General features: G+C 48.1%; 1 protein-coding gene across 11 annotated transcripts in view; it reads right to left on the reverse strand.

Annotated features, from left to right (window-relative positions):
• Positions 1–17,420, reverse strand: part of cracd (capping protein inhibiting regulator of actin dynamics) — a 343,220-nt gene that overhangs the window by 100,180 nt on the left and 225,620 nt on the right. For 7 of the 11 annotated variants that reach the window (XM_038791140.1, XM_038791139.1, XM_038791141.1 and 4 more), the window contains 2 exons: positions 16,764–16,932; positions 1,092–1,227 (listed from right to left, as the gene is read on the reverse strand). The exons of 1 other annotated variant lie outside the window; for it this stretch is intronic. In XM_038791140.1, the coding sequence (XP_038647068.1) occupies positions 1,092–1,211 (120 nt within the window). In that variant the 5' untranslated portion in view covers positions 1,212–1,227; positions 16,764–16,932. Of the gene's footprint in view, positions 1–1,091; positions 1,228–6,163; positions 6,329–16,763; positions 16,933–17,420 lie in introns of those variants that run through there. 3 more of the 11 variants (XM_038791143.1, XM_038791142.1, XM_038791144.1) reach the window with 3 other exon arrangements.

Raw genomic sequence — 17,420 nt, forward strand, 5'->3', positions numbered from 1 at the left:
CTGGCGATGTTGGGGGAGGGGGTCTTTACTGTCACTTTGCTGCTGCGTTAAAAATCTCGCCTCAATCTCTGTGAAGCCAGGTTTGTCGCCATGTTTTAGCACTGTCACTCTCAATGCCATTGCAAATCACGATCCCCTCCAAAAAACTGTCGATGGGTATCGTGCCAGAAGAGCCGGTGTGAATCGCACCGATTTCTGTGACAAACTCAGCCCTTACCACTTTAAATGGGGATGGGGTGGGGTGGGGGAGTGGAAATGGCTGGGATGGGTTCTAATGTGCACACCCATGGTTCACGGAAGCAGATGTGCATGTTAAAGTAGTATTGGGATGCCCAAAACTCGACTTAAGTATGGGTTATTGTCGCCAAAATGAAACAAAGCAGTTAAATGCAAATATTTCTGTTACCCAGGGACAGAAAATTGTGGAGATTTCGTATTTGGCATTGTGGTTGATTAGGTAGCACAATGGATCCACGCGGGTTCTTCAACTCCGGGGCTTGGGCTCAAAGTCAGTGTTGACATATGGGATGAAAACAAATTCCAAGTTAAGTAAGGTCCTACACCACAAATTAAGGCAAGACTGCCTAAATATGTTTTGTGTGAGATCCTTATAGCTACACAATGAGATTTTCACCCTATTAGCCTGTACTCGATTCACGCCAAACCTCAGACAGGTAGTAACTCGCTGCTCCACCCAGCTGCTTATCTGCTGACAAATGACCTCGCCAGAAGTAGCAAAGCAATTAAAAAAAGAACAACGTGGCCTCATGTGTATAATTTGTAACAGTAATGAGCATGTCTTAGATTAGAAGTGAGAATCTGAATGTAGCAGCGAATGGCCACTTTACAGATCTATTTCATTCAATGCTATTACCTATAGATACTTTCTAACTCCTTAAAAGTGAGAGGATTATAATTATTTCCTGTAAAAGGGATTGAGCCATCTCACCTTGAGTTCGCCTTGAGGCAATCATTATATATACTAAACCAATAACTGCAAGCATTGACTGAGGTCAGAGTCACGCGGCCCACACTGCAATCTTCCAGTCAAAGCTGTGTTGATATCACCAAATTGTTGTAACACCTCTCACCTGAAGAGTTTGTATCTTTCCTGGAAGGTTTTCCTGGAAGGTCACTTCTGTCCTTGCTCCATCACCTGCTGAGCCCTCTGGGATAAAAACACTGTCATGTGACAATGCCCTGGCTCCCATGCTAGTATTAGCAGACCTGTCAACATTTGATGAATAGGTTACGAGGTAAAATTGCATTAATACCTTGCTTAATTTGTACTAGTATTAAACAGGTGCAATAAAAACCTGTAACAGGTGCCTCTGGCATTTTCATTTTATTTTTAGCATACAAATCCACATTTTAAAACGAATTCTCAAAAGTATTTTTGAATCCATATTTTACCAAAGTGTACAGTCACAAATATCTGGGGCTTCACAGTAGCACAGTGGTTAGCACAGTTGTTTCGCATCTCCAGGGTCCCAGGTTCGATTCCCGGCTTGAGTCACTGTCTGTGCGGAGTCTGCACGTTCTCCCAGTGTCTGCGTGGGTTTTCTCCGGGGGCTCTGGTTTACTCCCACAGTCCAAAGATGTGCAGGTTAGGTGGATTGGCCATGCTAAATTGCCCTTAGTGTCCAAAAAAAAGGTTAGGTGGGGTTACGGGCACAGGGTAGAGGTGTGGGGATAGGGTGGAGGTGCGGGCTTGGGTAGGGTGGTTTTTCCAAGGGCCGGTGCAGACTCAATATGCCGAATGGCCTCTTTCTACACTGTAAATTCTAATGTTCTATGAATTCTGTGATATTTTGTGAATATGTACATGTATGGGTTTATTTTTAGATGAGTATATCCACATCTATATATTTTTAAGTCCTATTAATGGACTAGCTAGGTCTTGTTCATCAACTTTCTTCAGGCGTTCGGTCTTGTCTTGGTCATGAAGGTGATCACCGTTGGGGTACGTGAACTATGGGTGGGTTAGGCTTCATTCTACCTCTAGTTCAATAACCTGTCCAAACTTACATATGAAGAAAGTCAACCTGAATGAGTTATTTGAAGATTGCCAGCACTTCTGGAATCATGCAGCCTTCAGAAGAGAGTAAGAGGGGATCAGGGTAACATCTGCTTGAAGAATGTATGGATAGGTGGTGTTGGGTGAGGGGGGAGTTGTGTGTTAGTTGAAACAATTTCAGTCATTGAGGAACTTATTTTTCCAAAGCAGATGTAAATCATACACATGAAACAGTGCTTTTCTGAAATACCACAACTGGGGATTTCTAGCCGAGGTTTGGGGTGTTAAATTGCAATACAGAATATCAATTCTAATTTATATTGCTTGAGATTGCTGCAAGAGACAGAGATTTTTATTCATACGGCAACTCTCAGGAGGTGAGGGAGTGTTGTGGCGAGTTCACGGGACCTTGGAGGATTTTGTGTCAAGTTGCTCGACAACAGTTAAAAAAATTTTTTCAGTCTCATCCTTGACTAAGACGTTGACATTTATGGACAAACCTCTCCTCTTCTCAGACTGTTCTCCCTAATGAAAAGGTGGGGAATTAAATCACATGATGAAAAAGAACACTATTCTTCAGCGTTTATAAGACTAAAATAGTTCCAAACTCAACCCTAGAGATGAAAACACAAATACCAATCCATTATACTGACACACCAAATTAATTGAATTTTGATCATGTTTAAAAATTGAAGAGTGTTGATATAGAGCTATGCCTTATACCCACCTATTTAAATATAAACCCCATCAACATACAGATTACAAAAATAAAGTCGCCATAGTCCCAGATGACCATAGGCTGCTTTCCCCTTTGAGGGAGAGAGTTGACTGGTGGTAATTTAACCTGAGGGTCATCACACCTCAGGTGAGGGGCAAGATTCATGAATAACTTCAGCCGGGGTGGGAATTGAACCCACGCTGTTGGCCTCCCTCTGCAAAACAAATCAGCTGCCTAGCCAAGTGAGCTGAAAATAACGTATGGAAAACATTTATGAAAGGTTAAATTGCTAATTTTTCATTAAAAAAAAAATTTAAAGGGGGCGCCAAAATGGAGACAAGTGGCGTTCTCGACGGCACGAAACGGCACGGTGAAGACCGATTCTGTCCCCCACAGGGGGCCAGCATGGCGCTCCAGCCTCCCTTCCCGGCGCCAAATGGGCGCTGTGCCAACCTGCGCATGTGCAGTTGGGTCGCGCCAACCTGCGCTTGCGCAGGGGAGTTCTTCAGCGTGCTGGCCCCGACTCAACATGGCGTCGGGGTTCAGGGGCCAGCCACGCAACAAAGTAGGCCTGGGGGGCAGAGGCCAGCCCACTGATTGGTGGGCCCCGATTGTGGGCCAGACCCCATCGGAGGACCCCCCCCCCCCCGGTGAAGGAGCGCTTTTCCCTGCCCCACAGGCTGCCCCCGACCCTTTGTGCAGAGTTCCCACCGGCAGCGACCAGAGGTGAACTCTGCCGGTGGAACTCTGCCGTATCCGCGTGGCAGCTTTTCCCATCCGGGCCGGAGGCCCCGCCGATTCCAGCAGCTCGGGGCTGGCGGCGCGTCAAATGCGGCGGCGCAAATGGCGCCGATTCTCCGCACCTCAGAGAATCGTGCGCTGGCGTCAGGGCATTGTGGCACGGTTGCTGCGATTCTCCGGCCCGGCACGGTGCTTGGAGAATCACGCCCAAAGTGTCCAATTTTTTTTTCCAATCAAGGGACAATTTAGCATGACCAATCCATTACCCTGCACATCTTTCGGTTGCAGTCATTGCAGCTCTTTAGATAGTTACCTCTATGATTTTTATTTTTGGACACTCGATCCAAGCCAAGTTTGGGAAACCCCATTTCGGAAACATGCTTTGCATTTCAATAAAGCAATCTGATTCTGTATGTGTCATAAACATCTGCCATGCCCTTATTTGCAGCGATTCAAGAAGGCAGCTCACCACCACCTTCTGAAGGGCAACTAGGGATGAGCAATAAATGCTGGCCTAACCAGCGATACCCACATCTCATAAATGAATAAAGAAAAAAGAGGAAAGAGGGGCATTGAAATAAAAGAGAAAATGTTGGAAAATCTCAGCAAGTCTGGCAGCATCTGCAGGGAGAGAAAAGATCTACCTTTTCGAGTTCAATCACTCTTTGTCAAAGCCATTGGACTCAAAACGTTAGCTCTTTTCTCTCCCTACAGATGCTGCCAGACTTGCTGAGATTTTCCAGCATTTCTCTTTCGTTTCAGATTCCAGCATCCGCAGTAATTTGCTTTTATTTTAAAGAAGGGCATTGATTTTGTAAATGCAATGGCTAGTTTTGAAAATAAAGGGAAGCTCAAGGGAAATACTGCATGGAAAAATATAGTCAGAAATATCACTTTTGCCTTTAAAGAGAAATTATTTATCTTTACTGGGGTTACTGGGTTAAGGGGATAGGGTGGAGGCATGGGCTTAAGTAGGGTGCTCTTTACAAGGGCTGGTGCAGACTCGATGGGCTGAATGGCCTCTTTCTGCACTGTAAATTCTATGATCTACGTCTTTTATGGTCTAATTTTAATATTTTCCATGGATATCTCCCAATTTAAGTCTTCAGAACAGCACTGAGAATTATGGGGTGGAGAGGGAGCATACTGTCTCATAGAGCAGCTTCTTTCATTTTAACAGTGCTTGAAATTTTCCATTCCTCCACCCAGATTCTCAGTGTTGCCTATTTGTATACTATATATTACATTATATGTTGTATAAAATATCAGCCAAAATGAGTCAACTGCAAGAGCACACCAAGTTATTAAATTACATAGGGGCCTTCCAATATCAGTCAATTCTGTCAGATAAAAACATTTTTCCATTGAAATTTGGATTTTAAATTGTATTGTCATTTGTCCTATAGACACCCCGATATTAAACTGAGGGAAACATTTTCCCCTTAATTAGAAATCCATTATTTCAGACCATAGAACCAATTTACCCCAGATTCAACTGAGTCGACCATTATGATGACAAAATATGATGGACAGCACGGTAGCATTGTGGATAGCACAATTGCTTCACAGCTCCAGGATCCCAGGTTCGATTCCGGCTTGGGTCACTGTCTCTGCAGAGTCTGCACATCCTCCCTGTGTCTGCATGGGTTTCCTCCGGGTGCTCCGGTTTCCTCCCACAGTCCAAAGATGTGCAGGTTAGGTGGATTGGCTATGATAAATTGCCCTTAGTGTCCAAAATTGCCCTTAGTTTTGGGTGGGGTTACTGGGTTATGGGGATAGGGTGGAGGAGTTGACCTTGGGTAGGATGCTCTTTCCAAGAGCAGTGCAGACTCGATGGGCCGAATGGCCTCCTTCTGCACTGTAAATTCTATCATTTGTCTGCAGAATTGAAAACAAACCATATATGGCATCAAAATTGTATTCGTTTTAATTAAAATACTGTCCATAATAAAAAAGCATTTTCAACTTTGTTCCTCAGGAATGAATACATGCATTTAAGCATTTTAATGCCACAGGCTGATGCATTCTGATTTTGTGACATTGCTCTGTAGTATAATTCCATAGCTAGAAAGGAATGTATTTGCAAAATATGCTTGTGACATGTTTATGAATCATATTGGCTAAACATTGTTTAAATACAGAGCAGATGCCAATACAGAGCAGATGCCATACACACGAACATAGTACGTACAAATTAGAAGCAGAGGTAGACCACTTGGCTCTTTGAGCCTATGCAACTATTCAATAAGATCTTGGCTGATCTGATTTTAACTTCAACTACACATTCTTGCCTACTCCCGATAACCTTTCACTCCGTGTTTATCAAGAATCTATCTAGCGCTGCCTTAAAAATGTTCAAAGACTTCCTCCACCACCTTCGCAGGAAGATAATTCCTCATATCTGTTTCAAATGGGCGGCCTGTATTTTTAAACAGTAACCACTAGTTCTAGATTCTCCCACAAGAGGAAGCATTCTCTCCACATCCACCCTGTCACAGAGGGAGAATTCAGAATGTCCAAGTTTCCTAACAGTGCGTCTTTTGGGACTTGTGGAAGGAAACCGGAGCACCCGGAAGAAACCCACACAGACACAGGGAGAACGTGCAGACTCTGCAGACAGTGACCCAAGCTGGAAATCAAACCTGGGATTTTAGCGCTGTGAAGCAACGGTGTTAACCACTACTCACCTTCCTCCTTATCACTTCCCCCATTCAGTCAATAGAGAATTCCATCATAGAGAAATTCCAAATGGATCTCTGTAGATATTCTGCATTGCGTGGTGATGCGATCACAGGCTCATAAACTAAGATAAAAGAGGGAGGAGTGGCGAGCCTAAGGTGAGACTCATGAGGTCACGTTATCTGATGCCATCTTAAGTAAGCTAAATGCGAATGAGATAGACACAGAGGAGACTAGTGTGTTCAACTCAAAGAGGTTGATTGAATTGCAGTAACAGTGACTCTAAATTAAAACAACTTTATCGAACAACGTATTCAGCATTGAAATCTCATTACATTCCCGAGTGTTAGTATGTACAGGAGAACATATTCATGAGAAAGTAGCGACTATCACATGCTGGTGCAGAGGACAAATGGGCAAATGTACAGCAAACTGTATTACCTTCCGACTATAAGGAGATTTTAAGAAAAACTCACGAGATTCCATTAGGGGGACATCTCGGAATAAAGAAAACCCAAGCCAAAATCCAAAGACAGTTTTATTGTCCCAGACTACACAAGGGTATAGTCACTTTTAGTCTAACCTGTTACCTCGGTCAGGTATTAGGGAAACAACAAGCGGTAATCAAGCTAGCACCTCTGATTCATACCCCAGAGTTTTAAGAACCTTTTACCAGGTCCTGATCGACTACGTAGGGCCATTGCCGAGAGCATGAAGTGCGAATCAATATTTGCTAACTATCATGGATATATCACCCTGATTCCCTGAATCCACACCCTTAAGAACTATTACCGCTAGGAGAGTAGTAGAGTAGTTAACCAAATTCTTTACTAAATATGGCTTACCAAAGGAGATATAATCAGACCAAGGGTCAAATTTTATATCCGGACTATTCAAAGGTGTCATGAATAGCCTGGAGATTAAACAGTGCAAATCATCAGTCAATCATCCAAAGTCCCAGCGAGCAGCAGAGAGGTGGCACCAAATTTTGAAAACCACGATGAGAGCTTATCGCCATGACAACCCTCATGATTGGGACAAAGAGATTCCATTTTCATTATTTGTGATTAGGGATGCACCAAATACGTTTACCAGATTTAGTCCTTTTGAATTGGTCTATGGGCATGAGGTCAGAGGAGCATTGAAATTAATTTGTGAAAAGTTACTAAATACCAAGTCTGAGACTACCTTACCAGAGTGTGGGCACGATTCAGCGGCCTTTTGGCGCCTGACTTAGTGTGGGACAATGTCGTTGAATCTCACGAGAGGCCTCCATTGTGAATCAAAACACTCGAAACGTCTCACGAGTTACAATGGAATCTTGCGAGACGTCGCAATCTGGGTCCACACTCAGTAAGAGCTGCAGATGTGAAATTTGAATGACATTAAGCTCATTTAAATATTCACCGCCAAATTCACCCGGGGCCCACGATTCACCGGCCTTGCCAACAAGGCCTCCAACCGGGAGTTGTTTGGTATTGGTTCACAAAGTTGTGAACTAGTTCTGATGGAACATTGGGGGGGGGGGGTCTCACTGGTGGGTTGAGGGCCCTGGGTAGTCAGGGACTGTGCAGGATGGCACCATGGGACTTCCCTTGGCACCCAGGCACTGCCAGCCAAGCACCTTGGCACTGTCATTTGGGCACGTGGCAATGCCACCCTGATGAGGTAGGTTTGGTGAAGCAGGGGGGTCCTGAGGCCGCGTTGGGGGTTCAGAGTGATGTGCTGGGCAGGCTGGGTCGATGTGGACTGCACTTGATGCAGTGTAGCGAGAGACAGTCCTCCAACACCTGATAAGGTGCAACTCGATTTTATTTAACGTCTTAACTACTATACATGTTTAACTGTGGGTTGACACTATGCTGACTTGACTGGAAACCTGATACTAGCCTGACCAGACTTACTAGCTACCACATGGTGTTTGCACTGGCTAGCTCATGAGCTCTGACTGTCTCAGAGGCTAGATCCCAAGAGAGCGGGAAAACTGGTGCCCTCTGGCTTTATAGTGGTCGTGTTCTGTCTGGTGATTGGCTGCTCTGTTCTGTGTGCTTACGGGTCATCCTGTGTGTCAGTCACTCCCTGTCTGCACACCATCATATACCTGGATGTATATTGTGACACAGAGGGGGGGTCAAAAGATTGGGGCTGCCTTTAAAAACTGCGCCCTGATCCACGAGTAGTCTTCCTACAGAGGCGAGCTTGGCTCGTCGGTGCCGGAAATGACTTAAAGAGTGGCCTCAATGGGGAGTTCCTCGCCGAAGGCAAAAAGAACGGCAAAGTGCCATTGAATAGTGGCACCTTTCTCGGTGCTGCAGGCGGCAAAACATCCCATTAACCGTGTCATTCAGCGGGCTTTAACTCGAGTCTGCTGAATCAAGTCTAACTTCCCAAATTTCAGGGAATGACTCAATGTGGCCTGTGAGGTGACAAGAAAAGATTCAAAGATGGCCCAGCGTGGAATGAAAGCCAGGGTTGATAGGCAATGCCCAGACTTACAGTTTTACCACAGGAGTGAGAATGCTTGTGTTTTACCTGTGTCAGGGAGCACCTGAAAGCTAGATTCAGTGGGCCATATCACCATGAAAGGATATTGAGCGCAGTAACGCACCCTAGATAGGTGCAAATCACACAGGGTGCGTCATGTGAACATGTTGAAGAAGTATTGGGTTAGGGGAGATGAGAACAAGCAGGAAGTCTTGTTAGTAATGAAGCAGGAGGAAGACAAGGGGTTAAATTTTGACAGTGACTCCTTATAATTTAAGCAATGAGGAAGCGTGAGAAAATTTAAATCAGTGATGAAGTCATCTCTCAGATAACAGCCAGAGCGAACTGGCAGCGTTACTGCAGTCCTATAAATGTGATTGGGTGAATAAGCACAGTGGTTATCATTGTTGCTTCATGGTACCAGGGACCTGGGTTCAATTCCCGGCTTGGGTCACTCTGCAGAGTATGCACATTCTCCCCGTGTCTGCGTGGGTTTCCTCCGGGTGCTCCGGTTTCCTCCCATAAGTCCCAAAAGACGTGCTGTTAGGTGAATTCTGAATTCTCTGGAGTGTGGCGACTAGGGGATTGCAGTGTTAATGTACGACTACTTGTGACACTAATAAAGAATATTATTAGGGGCAGCAGGGTAGCATGGTGGTTAGCATAAATGCTTCACAGCTCCAGGGTCCCAGGTTCGATTCCCGGCTGGGTCACTGTCTGTGTGGAGTCTGCACGTCCTCCCCCTGTGTGCGTGGGTTTCCTCCGGGTGCTCCGGTTTCCTCCCACAGTCCAAAGATGTGCGGGTTAGGTGGATTGGCCATGCTAAATTGCCCGTAGTGTCCTAATAAAAGTAAGGTTAAGGGGGGGTTTGTTGGGTTACGGGTATAGGGTGGATACGTGGGTTTGAGTAGGGTGATCATGGCTCGGCACAACATTGAGGGCCGAAGGGCCTGTTCTGTGCTGTACTGTTCTATTATAACCTAGGTAGAACAGGGTTAGTGACTCATGACGTAGATGTGGGGGAAACCGTTCCAATCAAACAATATGAGATTCTCTGGAAAGCTTTCCACGTGTTGTAGCGAGCGGCAATTGCCGCCTGTTTCCCGGCGCTAGGCCCAGCGAGGCCGGCAACACTACTCAACGTTAATTGGTCCACTTAACGAGGTCTCATGGGCTTCCCGCCCTGAATGCCGGCTCGCCAGCTGATTCGCCAGCCCCCCCTAACAAGCTCAAGCAGCACTAAAGCTGCACTTGCTCAGCCAACCCCAGCCAGCACTTAATAATGGCGCCCAGGAGACCAGCCCCAAGATTCGGGGATGATGACCTGGGGAGGCACCTGGATGTGGTGGAAGCCAGGAGATATGTCCTGTTCCCCCGAGGCCCCAGAGGTTGAGCTAAAAGGCAGCCAGTGCTGCCTGGGAAGAGGTGGCGGCAGCTGTTGGCTCGGGCAGTGTGACCAGGAGGACTGGCCTCCAGTGTCATAAGATGGTCAACTACCTACACCGGGCAGCACGAGTGAGTAGACGCCAACCCCCCACCCCTCAACCTGCCAAGGGAGCATCCCCACAGGGAACCCCCAATCCTCCCTCCATCCCCTTCCCCCTTCAGCACTCCCACCACACCCCTTCAACCGTCCCTTCACCCCCCCCCCCACCCACAACTGTGAACCACATGTGTGGCTAACGGCCCTCTCTGTGTTTCCTCAGGAAAAGGTCTCCCATAATTGACGGGAGAGGCCCAGACTGGCGATGGGGTGCCGGACCTGAGAATCCTCGCCTCCTTCAGCAGTGTGTCCTGGAGGTAACCAGGGTGGCCTAAGACAGATCGGTCATCCATGCGGAGGCTGGTGGACAGCACAGAGGTGAGGACCACCAGGCTCCCCCGGAGGACCTGTCAAACGTGAGTAGTGATTGACTTACTGATGGATCATCCCTCTCACTGGCCACATGTCCATTCTCCCACAGGTCTAGCAGCCGACGGCGGCAGCCCACTCCAGGCGGCACCCTCCCCTGACCCCGAGGAGAACACCTTGGAGGAGAGCTCCGAGGATGCAACTGTTGTAATCACGGCATAGTTGTCATCCCCACCCTCCACCAGCACAGATATACACACCTCGGTGGAAAATGTTAGTGATCAGGCTTTTGGAACACGATCTGCTGAGCACCACACTGCGGCTGATGTACATCTGATGGAGGCAGGAACCACCAGGCGGGACAGCAGTCGGAGGTCTGCTGGATCCCTGACCCAGCTGGGTACCAGCCTGAGGTTGCACCCCTGGAATAGAGTTACCCGGAGCTGACGGAGACGATAGGGAGCGGCCGGGACATTCAGAGGGAGATGTCAGCATCGGAAAGTTCTGGAAAGTGAACAAAAACTTTGGCAACACCGTCATCTTTACCATCTGGATCCTCCCAGCTAATGATAATGGCAAAACATCCCACCTCTTAAAATCCTCCTTCATTTCCACAACCAAATTCAACAAGTTCAACTTGTGCAGCTGCGCCCAGATCTGTGCCACTTACACTCCCAGACCGAAAGCTTGCCCCTACCAGCTGTAACAGCAGCCTCCACAGACTCCTCCCCTGCCCCTGTGTGTTGATCGGAAACACCTCGCTCTTCCCCATGTTGACCTTATACCCCTAGAACAGACTAAACTCCCACAAGATCCCCATAACCCTATCGCAACTTTTCCACCGGGTTTGAAATATATAACAGGAGATCATCCGTGTACAAAGAGACTTGGGGCGGAATTCTCCGACCCCCGCAGGGTCAGGGAATCGCCCGGGGCCGGCGTAAATCCCATCCCCGCCATGGCCGGAATTCTCCGTCACCTGGGAATCGGCGGGAGCGGTAATCACACCCCGCCGATTGCCGTGCCCCCCGTGCCGATCGGCGTGCCCCCCGCGGCGATTCTCCGGCCTGCAATGGGCCGAAGTCCCGCCGCTGACAGGCCTCTCCCGCCGGCGGGAATTGGAGCATCTCTGGTGCTGGCGGGATTGGCTGCGCGAGCGGGCCCCCGGGGTCCTGGGGGGGCGCGGGGCGATCAGACCCCAGGAGGTGCCCCCACAGTGGCCTGGCCCGTGATCAGGGCCCACCGATCGGCGGGCGGACCTGTGCCATGTGGCAACCTGTGGCCGCCGCCACAGCCTCCACCATGGCGGAGGCGGAAGAGACCCCCCCCTACCGCGCATGCGGCGGTGGTGACGTCAGCGACCGCTGACGCACCGGCGCATGCATGGACCGGCGAAGGCCTTTTGGCCAGCCCCGATGCTGGGTGGCATGGCACCAAAGGCCGTTGGCGCCAGTTTTGGCGCCGGCCGGCGGAGCGGAAATCACTCCGGCGTGGGCCTAGCCCCTAAAGGTGCTACGGCGGGACCTCCGCCCCGCCGGGTAGGGGAGAATCCCAGCCTCGGTGTTCCACGCCCTCCCCACTTCACATTACCAACCCCCTTCTCCCCGAAGCCCTGAAGCTCAATCACAACAGGGAGAGCAGACACCCCTGCCTCACGCCCGATGTAATCCAATAGCTGACATTATTCTTCCGAAAATTCACCTTAGGGGCCTTACACAGCAGCTTCACACGATATACGAAATCCTGCCCTAACCCAAACCGGCCCAACACCTCAAACAAATACTGCCACTCAACCGGTCACGCGCTTTCTCTGCGTCCATCGACACTACCACATCTACGTCCTGGCTCCCTGGAGGCATCATGAACATATTCAATAACCTCAGGATATTAGCTAACAACTGCTGCCTCTTCACAAACCCGGTCTGGTCCTCTCCTATCACCCTCCGACACACAGTCCTCTATATGCATCCGCAGCCCTTCCCCAATATTTTCACATCCATGTTCAACAACGTAATCGGGCAGTACGACCCACATTGCTCGGGTCCTTATCCCCAGCGTGGGAGGGGCGGGGGGGGGGGGGGGGGGGGGGGGGGGGGGGGGGCGTCCTTGTCCAATAACTCATTGTACATCTCGACTAATAGGGGGCTCAATTCCAAACCAAGCGTTTTATAAAACCCTGCTAGGCCCCATCTGGGTCCAGGGCCATTGCCGACTGGGTGGACCCGACACATTCCACAACCTCCCTCAGCCCCATCGGCGCCCCAAATTCTGTACCTTCCCCTCCTCCACCTTCGGAAACCGCAGCCCGTCCAAGAACCGACTCGTCCTCTTCTCCCCCACCGGAGGCTCCGACTGTACAGCTTCTGATTAAGAGCCTCAAATATCCCAAGTATGGAACCTTTGCCAAAATCCTGCTTCATGAATTCTACATCATCCCAATTTGGGGCATTTTTGTTCACCAGCACGGCTATCCAATCTCCCGCTCACCATCACAAACCTCCCCCAGGATCCGCCACAATATTTCCCACCATAAAGGTCACCCTCTCATTCACTAACATCGCCACCCCCTTCGTCTTCATGTCCCGAGTGATAAAGCCGCCCCACCCAGCCCAGTCAGCCATATCCCCTCTTTAATAGGCTTCTCCAGACCAGTGTCTTGCTCACCCTCAGGGCCCCCGCCCACAAGGTGGGTACCGCCATCCCCCCTTAACCAAATGCGCCGCACCAACTCCATTAAAGTCAACAACCCTCCCCTCCCTCCAAACCCAAATCCTCTACCCTCCTAACTCTCCCTCCATTCACAAACAAAGAAAATCAAATCAAAGCAACCCAGCAGAGACAATCATATATACAGATCACAACCCTTTGAAATTTCTGGAGAAATTTGGAGATGATTCAAGATGGTGCCAGAGCGAGGCGACTTTTTGCAAGCTGTGCCCAGCATATCCTCTAATTCTATCTTTTACTCTCGTTCCATGCTTCTAAAACTTAATTCTAACCCTTTCAAACTCTCTAACAATGTTCTTATTCAATTACTTACAGATTTAGCCCTACTGCCATCAGACGTTTGAATGGACCTACCTCGTATCAAGTTGATCTTTTCTCTACACCTTGCTATAACTGTAACATTATATTCTGCGGTCTCTCCTTCCTTCCCTATATACAGTATGCATTGTTTGGACAGCATGCAAGAAACAATACTTTTCACTGTATACTAATACATGTCACAATAATAAATCAAATCAAATCAAATCAAAGACCGGAACATCCGGTTATTCCGATGAAATGTGACCAGGAGAGAAAAAGTCATTACGGATGCTGTATCCTCAGTATAAAGGAGACTTTTGAGGAAAGTGTGTGTAAATTCTCTGGGGCATCTTCTATGTTAATTCATGCACTTGAATTTTGTAGTGTTTAATAAGATAATAATAATAATCGCTTCTTGTCACAAGTAGGCTTCAATGAAGTTACTGTGAAAAGCCCCAAGTCGCCACATTCCAGCGTCTGTTTGGGGAGGCTGGTACGGGAATTGAACCCGCGCTGCTGGCCTGGTTCTGCATTACAAGCCAGCTATTTAGCCCACTGTGCTAAACTAGCCCCGATGGTACTAATAAGAAAAGGGTTGAAAAATGAAACATCCTTCAAATTAAGACAATTCATTTTTCAAAACGGGCGGGGACGTGTCGTGGTTCTGCCTAGTAACAGCAGTAACACAAATTTAATAAGGCATGACAGGATACGGTCTGCCCAGTAACAGGTAGACATCTGCCTAGCGACAATAGTAGCCAGATTTCAAACGGCATGATGAGGTGGACTTTCCCGGTAATGAGATCAGCAGGCATCGAAATGGAATCATGTGTAAATCGCCTATTAGTTTAAGCAGCTTACCGAGACAAATGAGATCAGTGGAGGTACACATATGCTAATTTTTAGAGACAAGGACTGTAAGAGAGACAGACAGCCAAATGCACAAAATGAAAAATCAAATGGGAAAATGGTATAATTGTCAGAACCCTCAGAAACAGAGAAGACAGTTTACACCTAACGGCTTGGGAGGCCAGTCCACAGCTGACAGCCAGGAGGCTAGGCCCGCACCTAAGTCTTAGAGTGGCCTCATTGCCACCTCCCCCCCCCACACACACAGAGACCATGGTTTCATGGAAAATCCAGCCCTATGTTACAGAGAAGGGTCTCATGTATGAGTGGACCCAATAAACTGAAAAGACCTGGTGATCTGAGCTGAATGGCTGCCGTCACTCAACTTTATTGACAGCCGCCTGGGCGAGGGGCGGGGGGCGGCCGTGCGGGGAGGGGAAGGAGCCGGAGCCCCAAAGCAAGATGGCGGCGGAGGGCAGGCAGACAACAATAATAACAATAACAAGAGCAACTGCTGCTACTGACCAACCCTGAGCAACCTGCCAGGCAGCAAACATTACATTTAAAAAAACAACTAAAACATATTAATCAACATCCAATCCTGATCAACTTTAATTGGGGGGGGGGGGGGGGGAGAAAGAGGGTTGGGGAAGGGGCAGAAGGAAACAAAATGGGGAAATATCCACTGTAACTGGGTTGGAAAGGGGAGAGGAGTCTGCCCGGGAGCAGGGAGGGGTCAACGCAGAAACAGTCTCTGATAATCTGAGGATCATCTGGAAACATTTGACAAGATGGCGGACAGGAGTGGAGAACTCGATCTGAAACCTGATTTCCGGCATGGCAGTCTAACCAGTAGTCCCAAGGACACAGAAGAGGCTCTTTAGACCTCATCCGGCATTGAGGTGGAAGCATCGGATTTGAGTTTGAGCCTTACGGGAGATGAGCAGATGGCAGAGGAGGAAGAGGAGGCAGGTCGTCGAGGCAGTGGGGATGAAGGCAGGCGCGGAACAGAGAAGAAGAGCTCGGATGAGCGAGACTCTGTCTCACTGGAGGACACGGGCACCTATTCCATCGTGGATGACGATGAGGAGGAGGACGAGAGCAAGATGGAGGACGGCTGCAGGGAGACACCTGCCCGCCGGAGACGGGGGCCCAAGCGGCCCGGCGAGCCTGAGCGTGACTCCGAGGAGGAGGCGGCGCTGGAGCGTTGGGTCCACTCTGAAGTGGCCGCATTGCCCCCGACCACCTGGTGTGCCGCCCCTGCCCTGGGAGGCCGGGAGATTGGGCGTGATCCCCGCGCCTTCATGTACCGGGCATGCGGTGCCCGCACCTTTGTGGAACGTTTGCGCTTGCAGCATGGCCTGGAGCGTCACACGGGCTGCGTCAACACCCTCCACTTCAACCGTCGCAGTAAATGGCTTGCCAGTGGCAGCGACGACCTCAAGGTGGTCATCTGGGACTGGGCCCGCCGGAAGCCTGCCCTCGAATTTGATAGCGGGCACAAGAGCAATGTGTTTCAGGCCAAGTCCCTGCCGAACAGCGGGGACTCGACGCTGGCGATGTGTGCCCGTGACGGCCAGATCCGCATCGCTGAGCTCTCAGCCACAGAGTGTTGCAAGTCGACCAAGAGAGTGGCTCAACACAACACTCCTGCACCTAGTTCTTATGTTCTTATGAATCATTAGGTTTTGATAAAACAGTGTAGCACTTGTACTATATACATTCAGTAAGTAGGAGGCTATCCAATGTTTAGCAGCTCCAAGTCACCATCTGAAGGAAGACTGGAGGCTGCAGAAGATCAAAATGATCAAATTAACAAGGTTTTATGATAATTCAATATAAACATCAATGCGTTACGATTCCATGTTAAACTGAAATCCATAAAACCATTGGGAGCTGAACTTGTCTTTTTGAGCAATTCAAAATGTTACTTTCAGTATTATAATACCAATATCTGAAAATGACATGTTCCCTTCACAAATGAATATATTGCATCTATGACACATGTTAAGCTCAGAATGCCGTTACACCTTTCCTTGCTGCAAGTTTGTCCATTCCTGTTTTAGCGATGCCAAGTCCCAACTCCAATGATGGAAATTAGCGTTAGTAATTGAGTTTGCTGATAATCGTTTTCCTTAAATTACCCTTGCTGTCCCTTCACTTCATATTGATTCCAATTCCTCAAGCCAACAATCAATATGAATGATCAAAACTGACGCTGTGTAGAATCATAGAACCACACAAAAGAAACAGCACAGAGGCAGGGCAATGGACCCAATTTGTCCATGTCTACAACGTAATACAAATCAGAGTTTTGGTTCATCGATTTACTGCACTAGAGGACATTTATACTTTGTTTCAATTGCAATGAAAAATGTAGTTCAAGGAGGTTTTACCTTAATTCATCTTCATGTTCCCCATCAGCTGACCCAATGCCATTTCGAACATCCCCAGTGGATTGACTGGATTTTAGGTTTACTTTCTCAGGAATTATGGGCGGTACCTTCCTTCGTTTTTTACCGAATAGTTTCCTTAATGGTTGGAATTTGCCCTGTTTTTTCTTCTCTGTTAATTACAAGGATCATAGACACTTTAATTGCTGTTCTGCCAAAGGTTCAATGCTAAGTGCACAGAGCAAACAGTATTATACAGATATACATAAACCATGGTCAGAGTCCAATTACTACATCAACCAGACATCTTACGTTTTTTAGATACTGGAGCACGTTGCAGTTAAAAAATAACCTCCATAATTGTTGGATGTCTTTAACCATAGTACAGCTTCAAGGTTTCATAAGGCCATTTGAAATCAAGTGTCAGAATTTAGAATCAACCAGCTGTGATGTGGAAATGCTGCCTGCAAACAATAGTTCCACCCACTACAATACTGTGCCTCAATGGCAATGTGAATGAGGCAGTCAGGAGCATTGTGTGCATACAGTGACGCATATAGTGCGTCCCTATAGACATTGATAAAAACAACAGGTTTGAAGCACCCGCACTCTGAGATTAAATGCATCTTGAGCAGTAAAGCAAAATGAGCAAAGGTGGAT

This window comes from Scyliorhinus canicula, chromosome 3 (assembly GCF_902713615.1).
Source record: "Scyliorhinus canicula chromosome 3, sScyCan1.1, whole genome shotgun sequence".
NCBI lineage: Eukaryota > Metazoa > Chordata > Chondrichthyes > Carcharhiniformes > Scyliorhinidae > Scyliorhinus > Scyliorhinus canicula.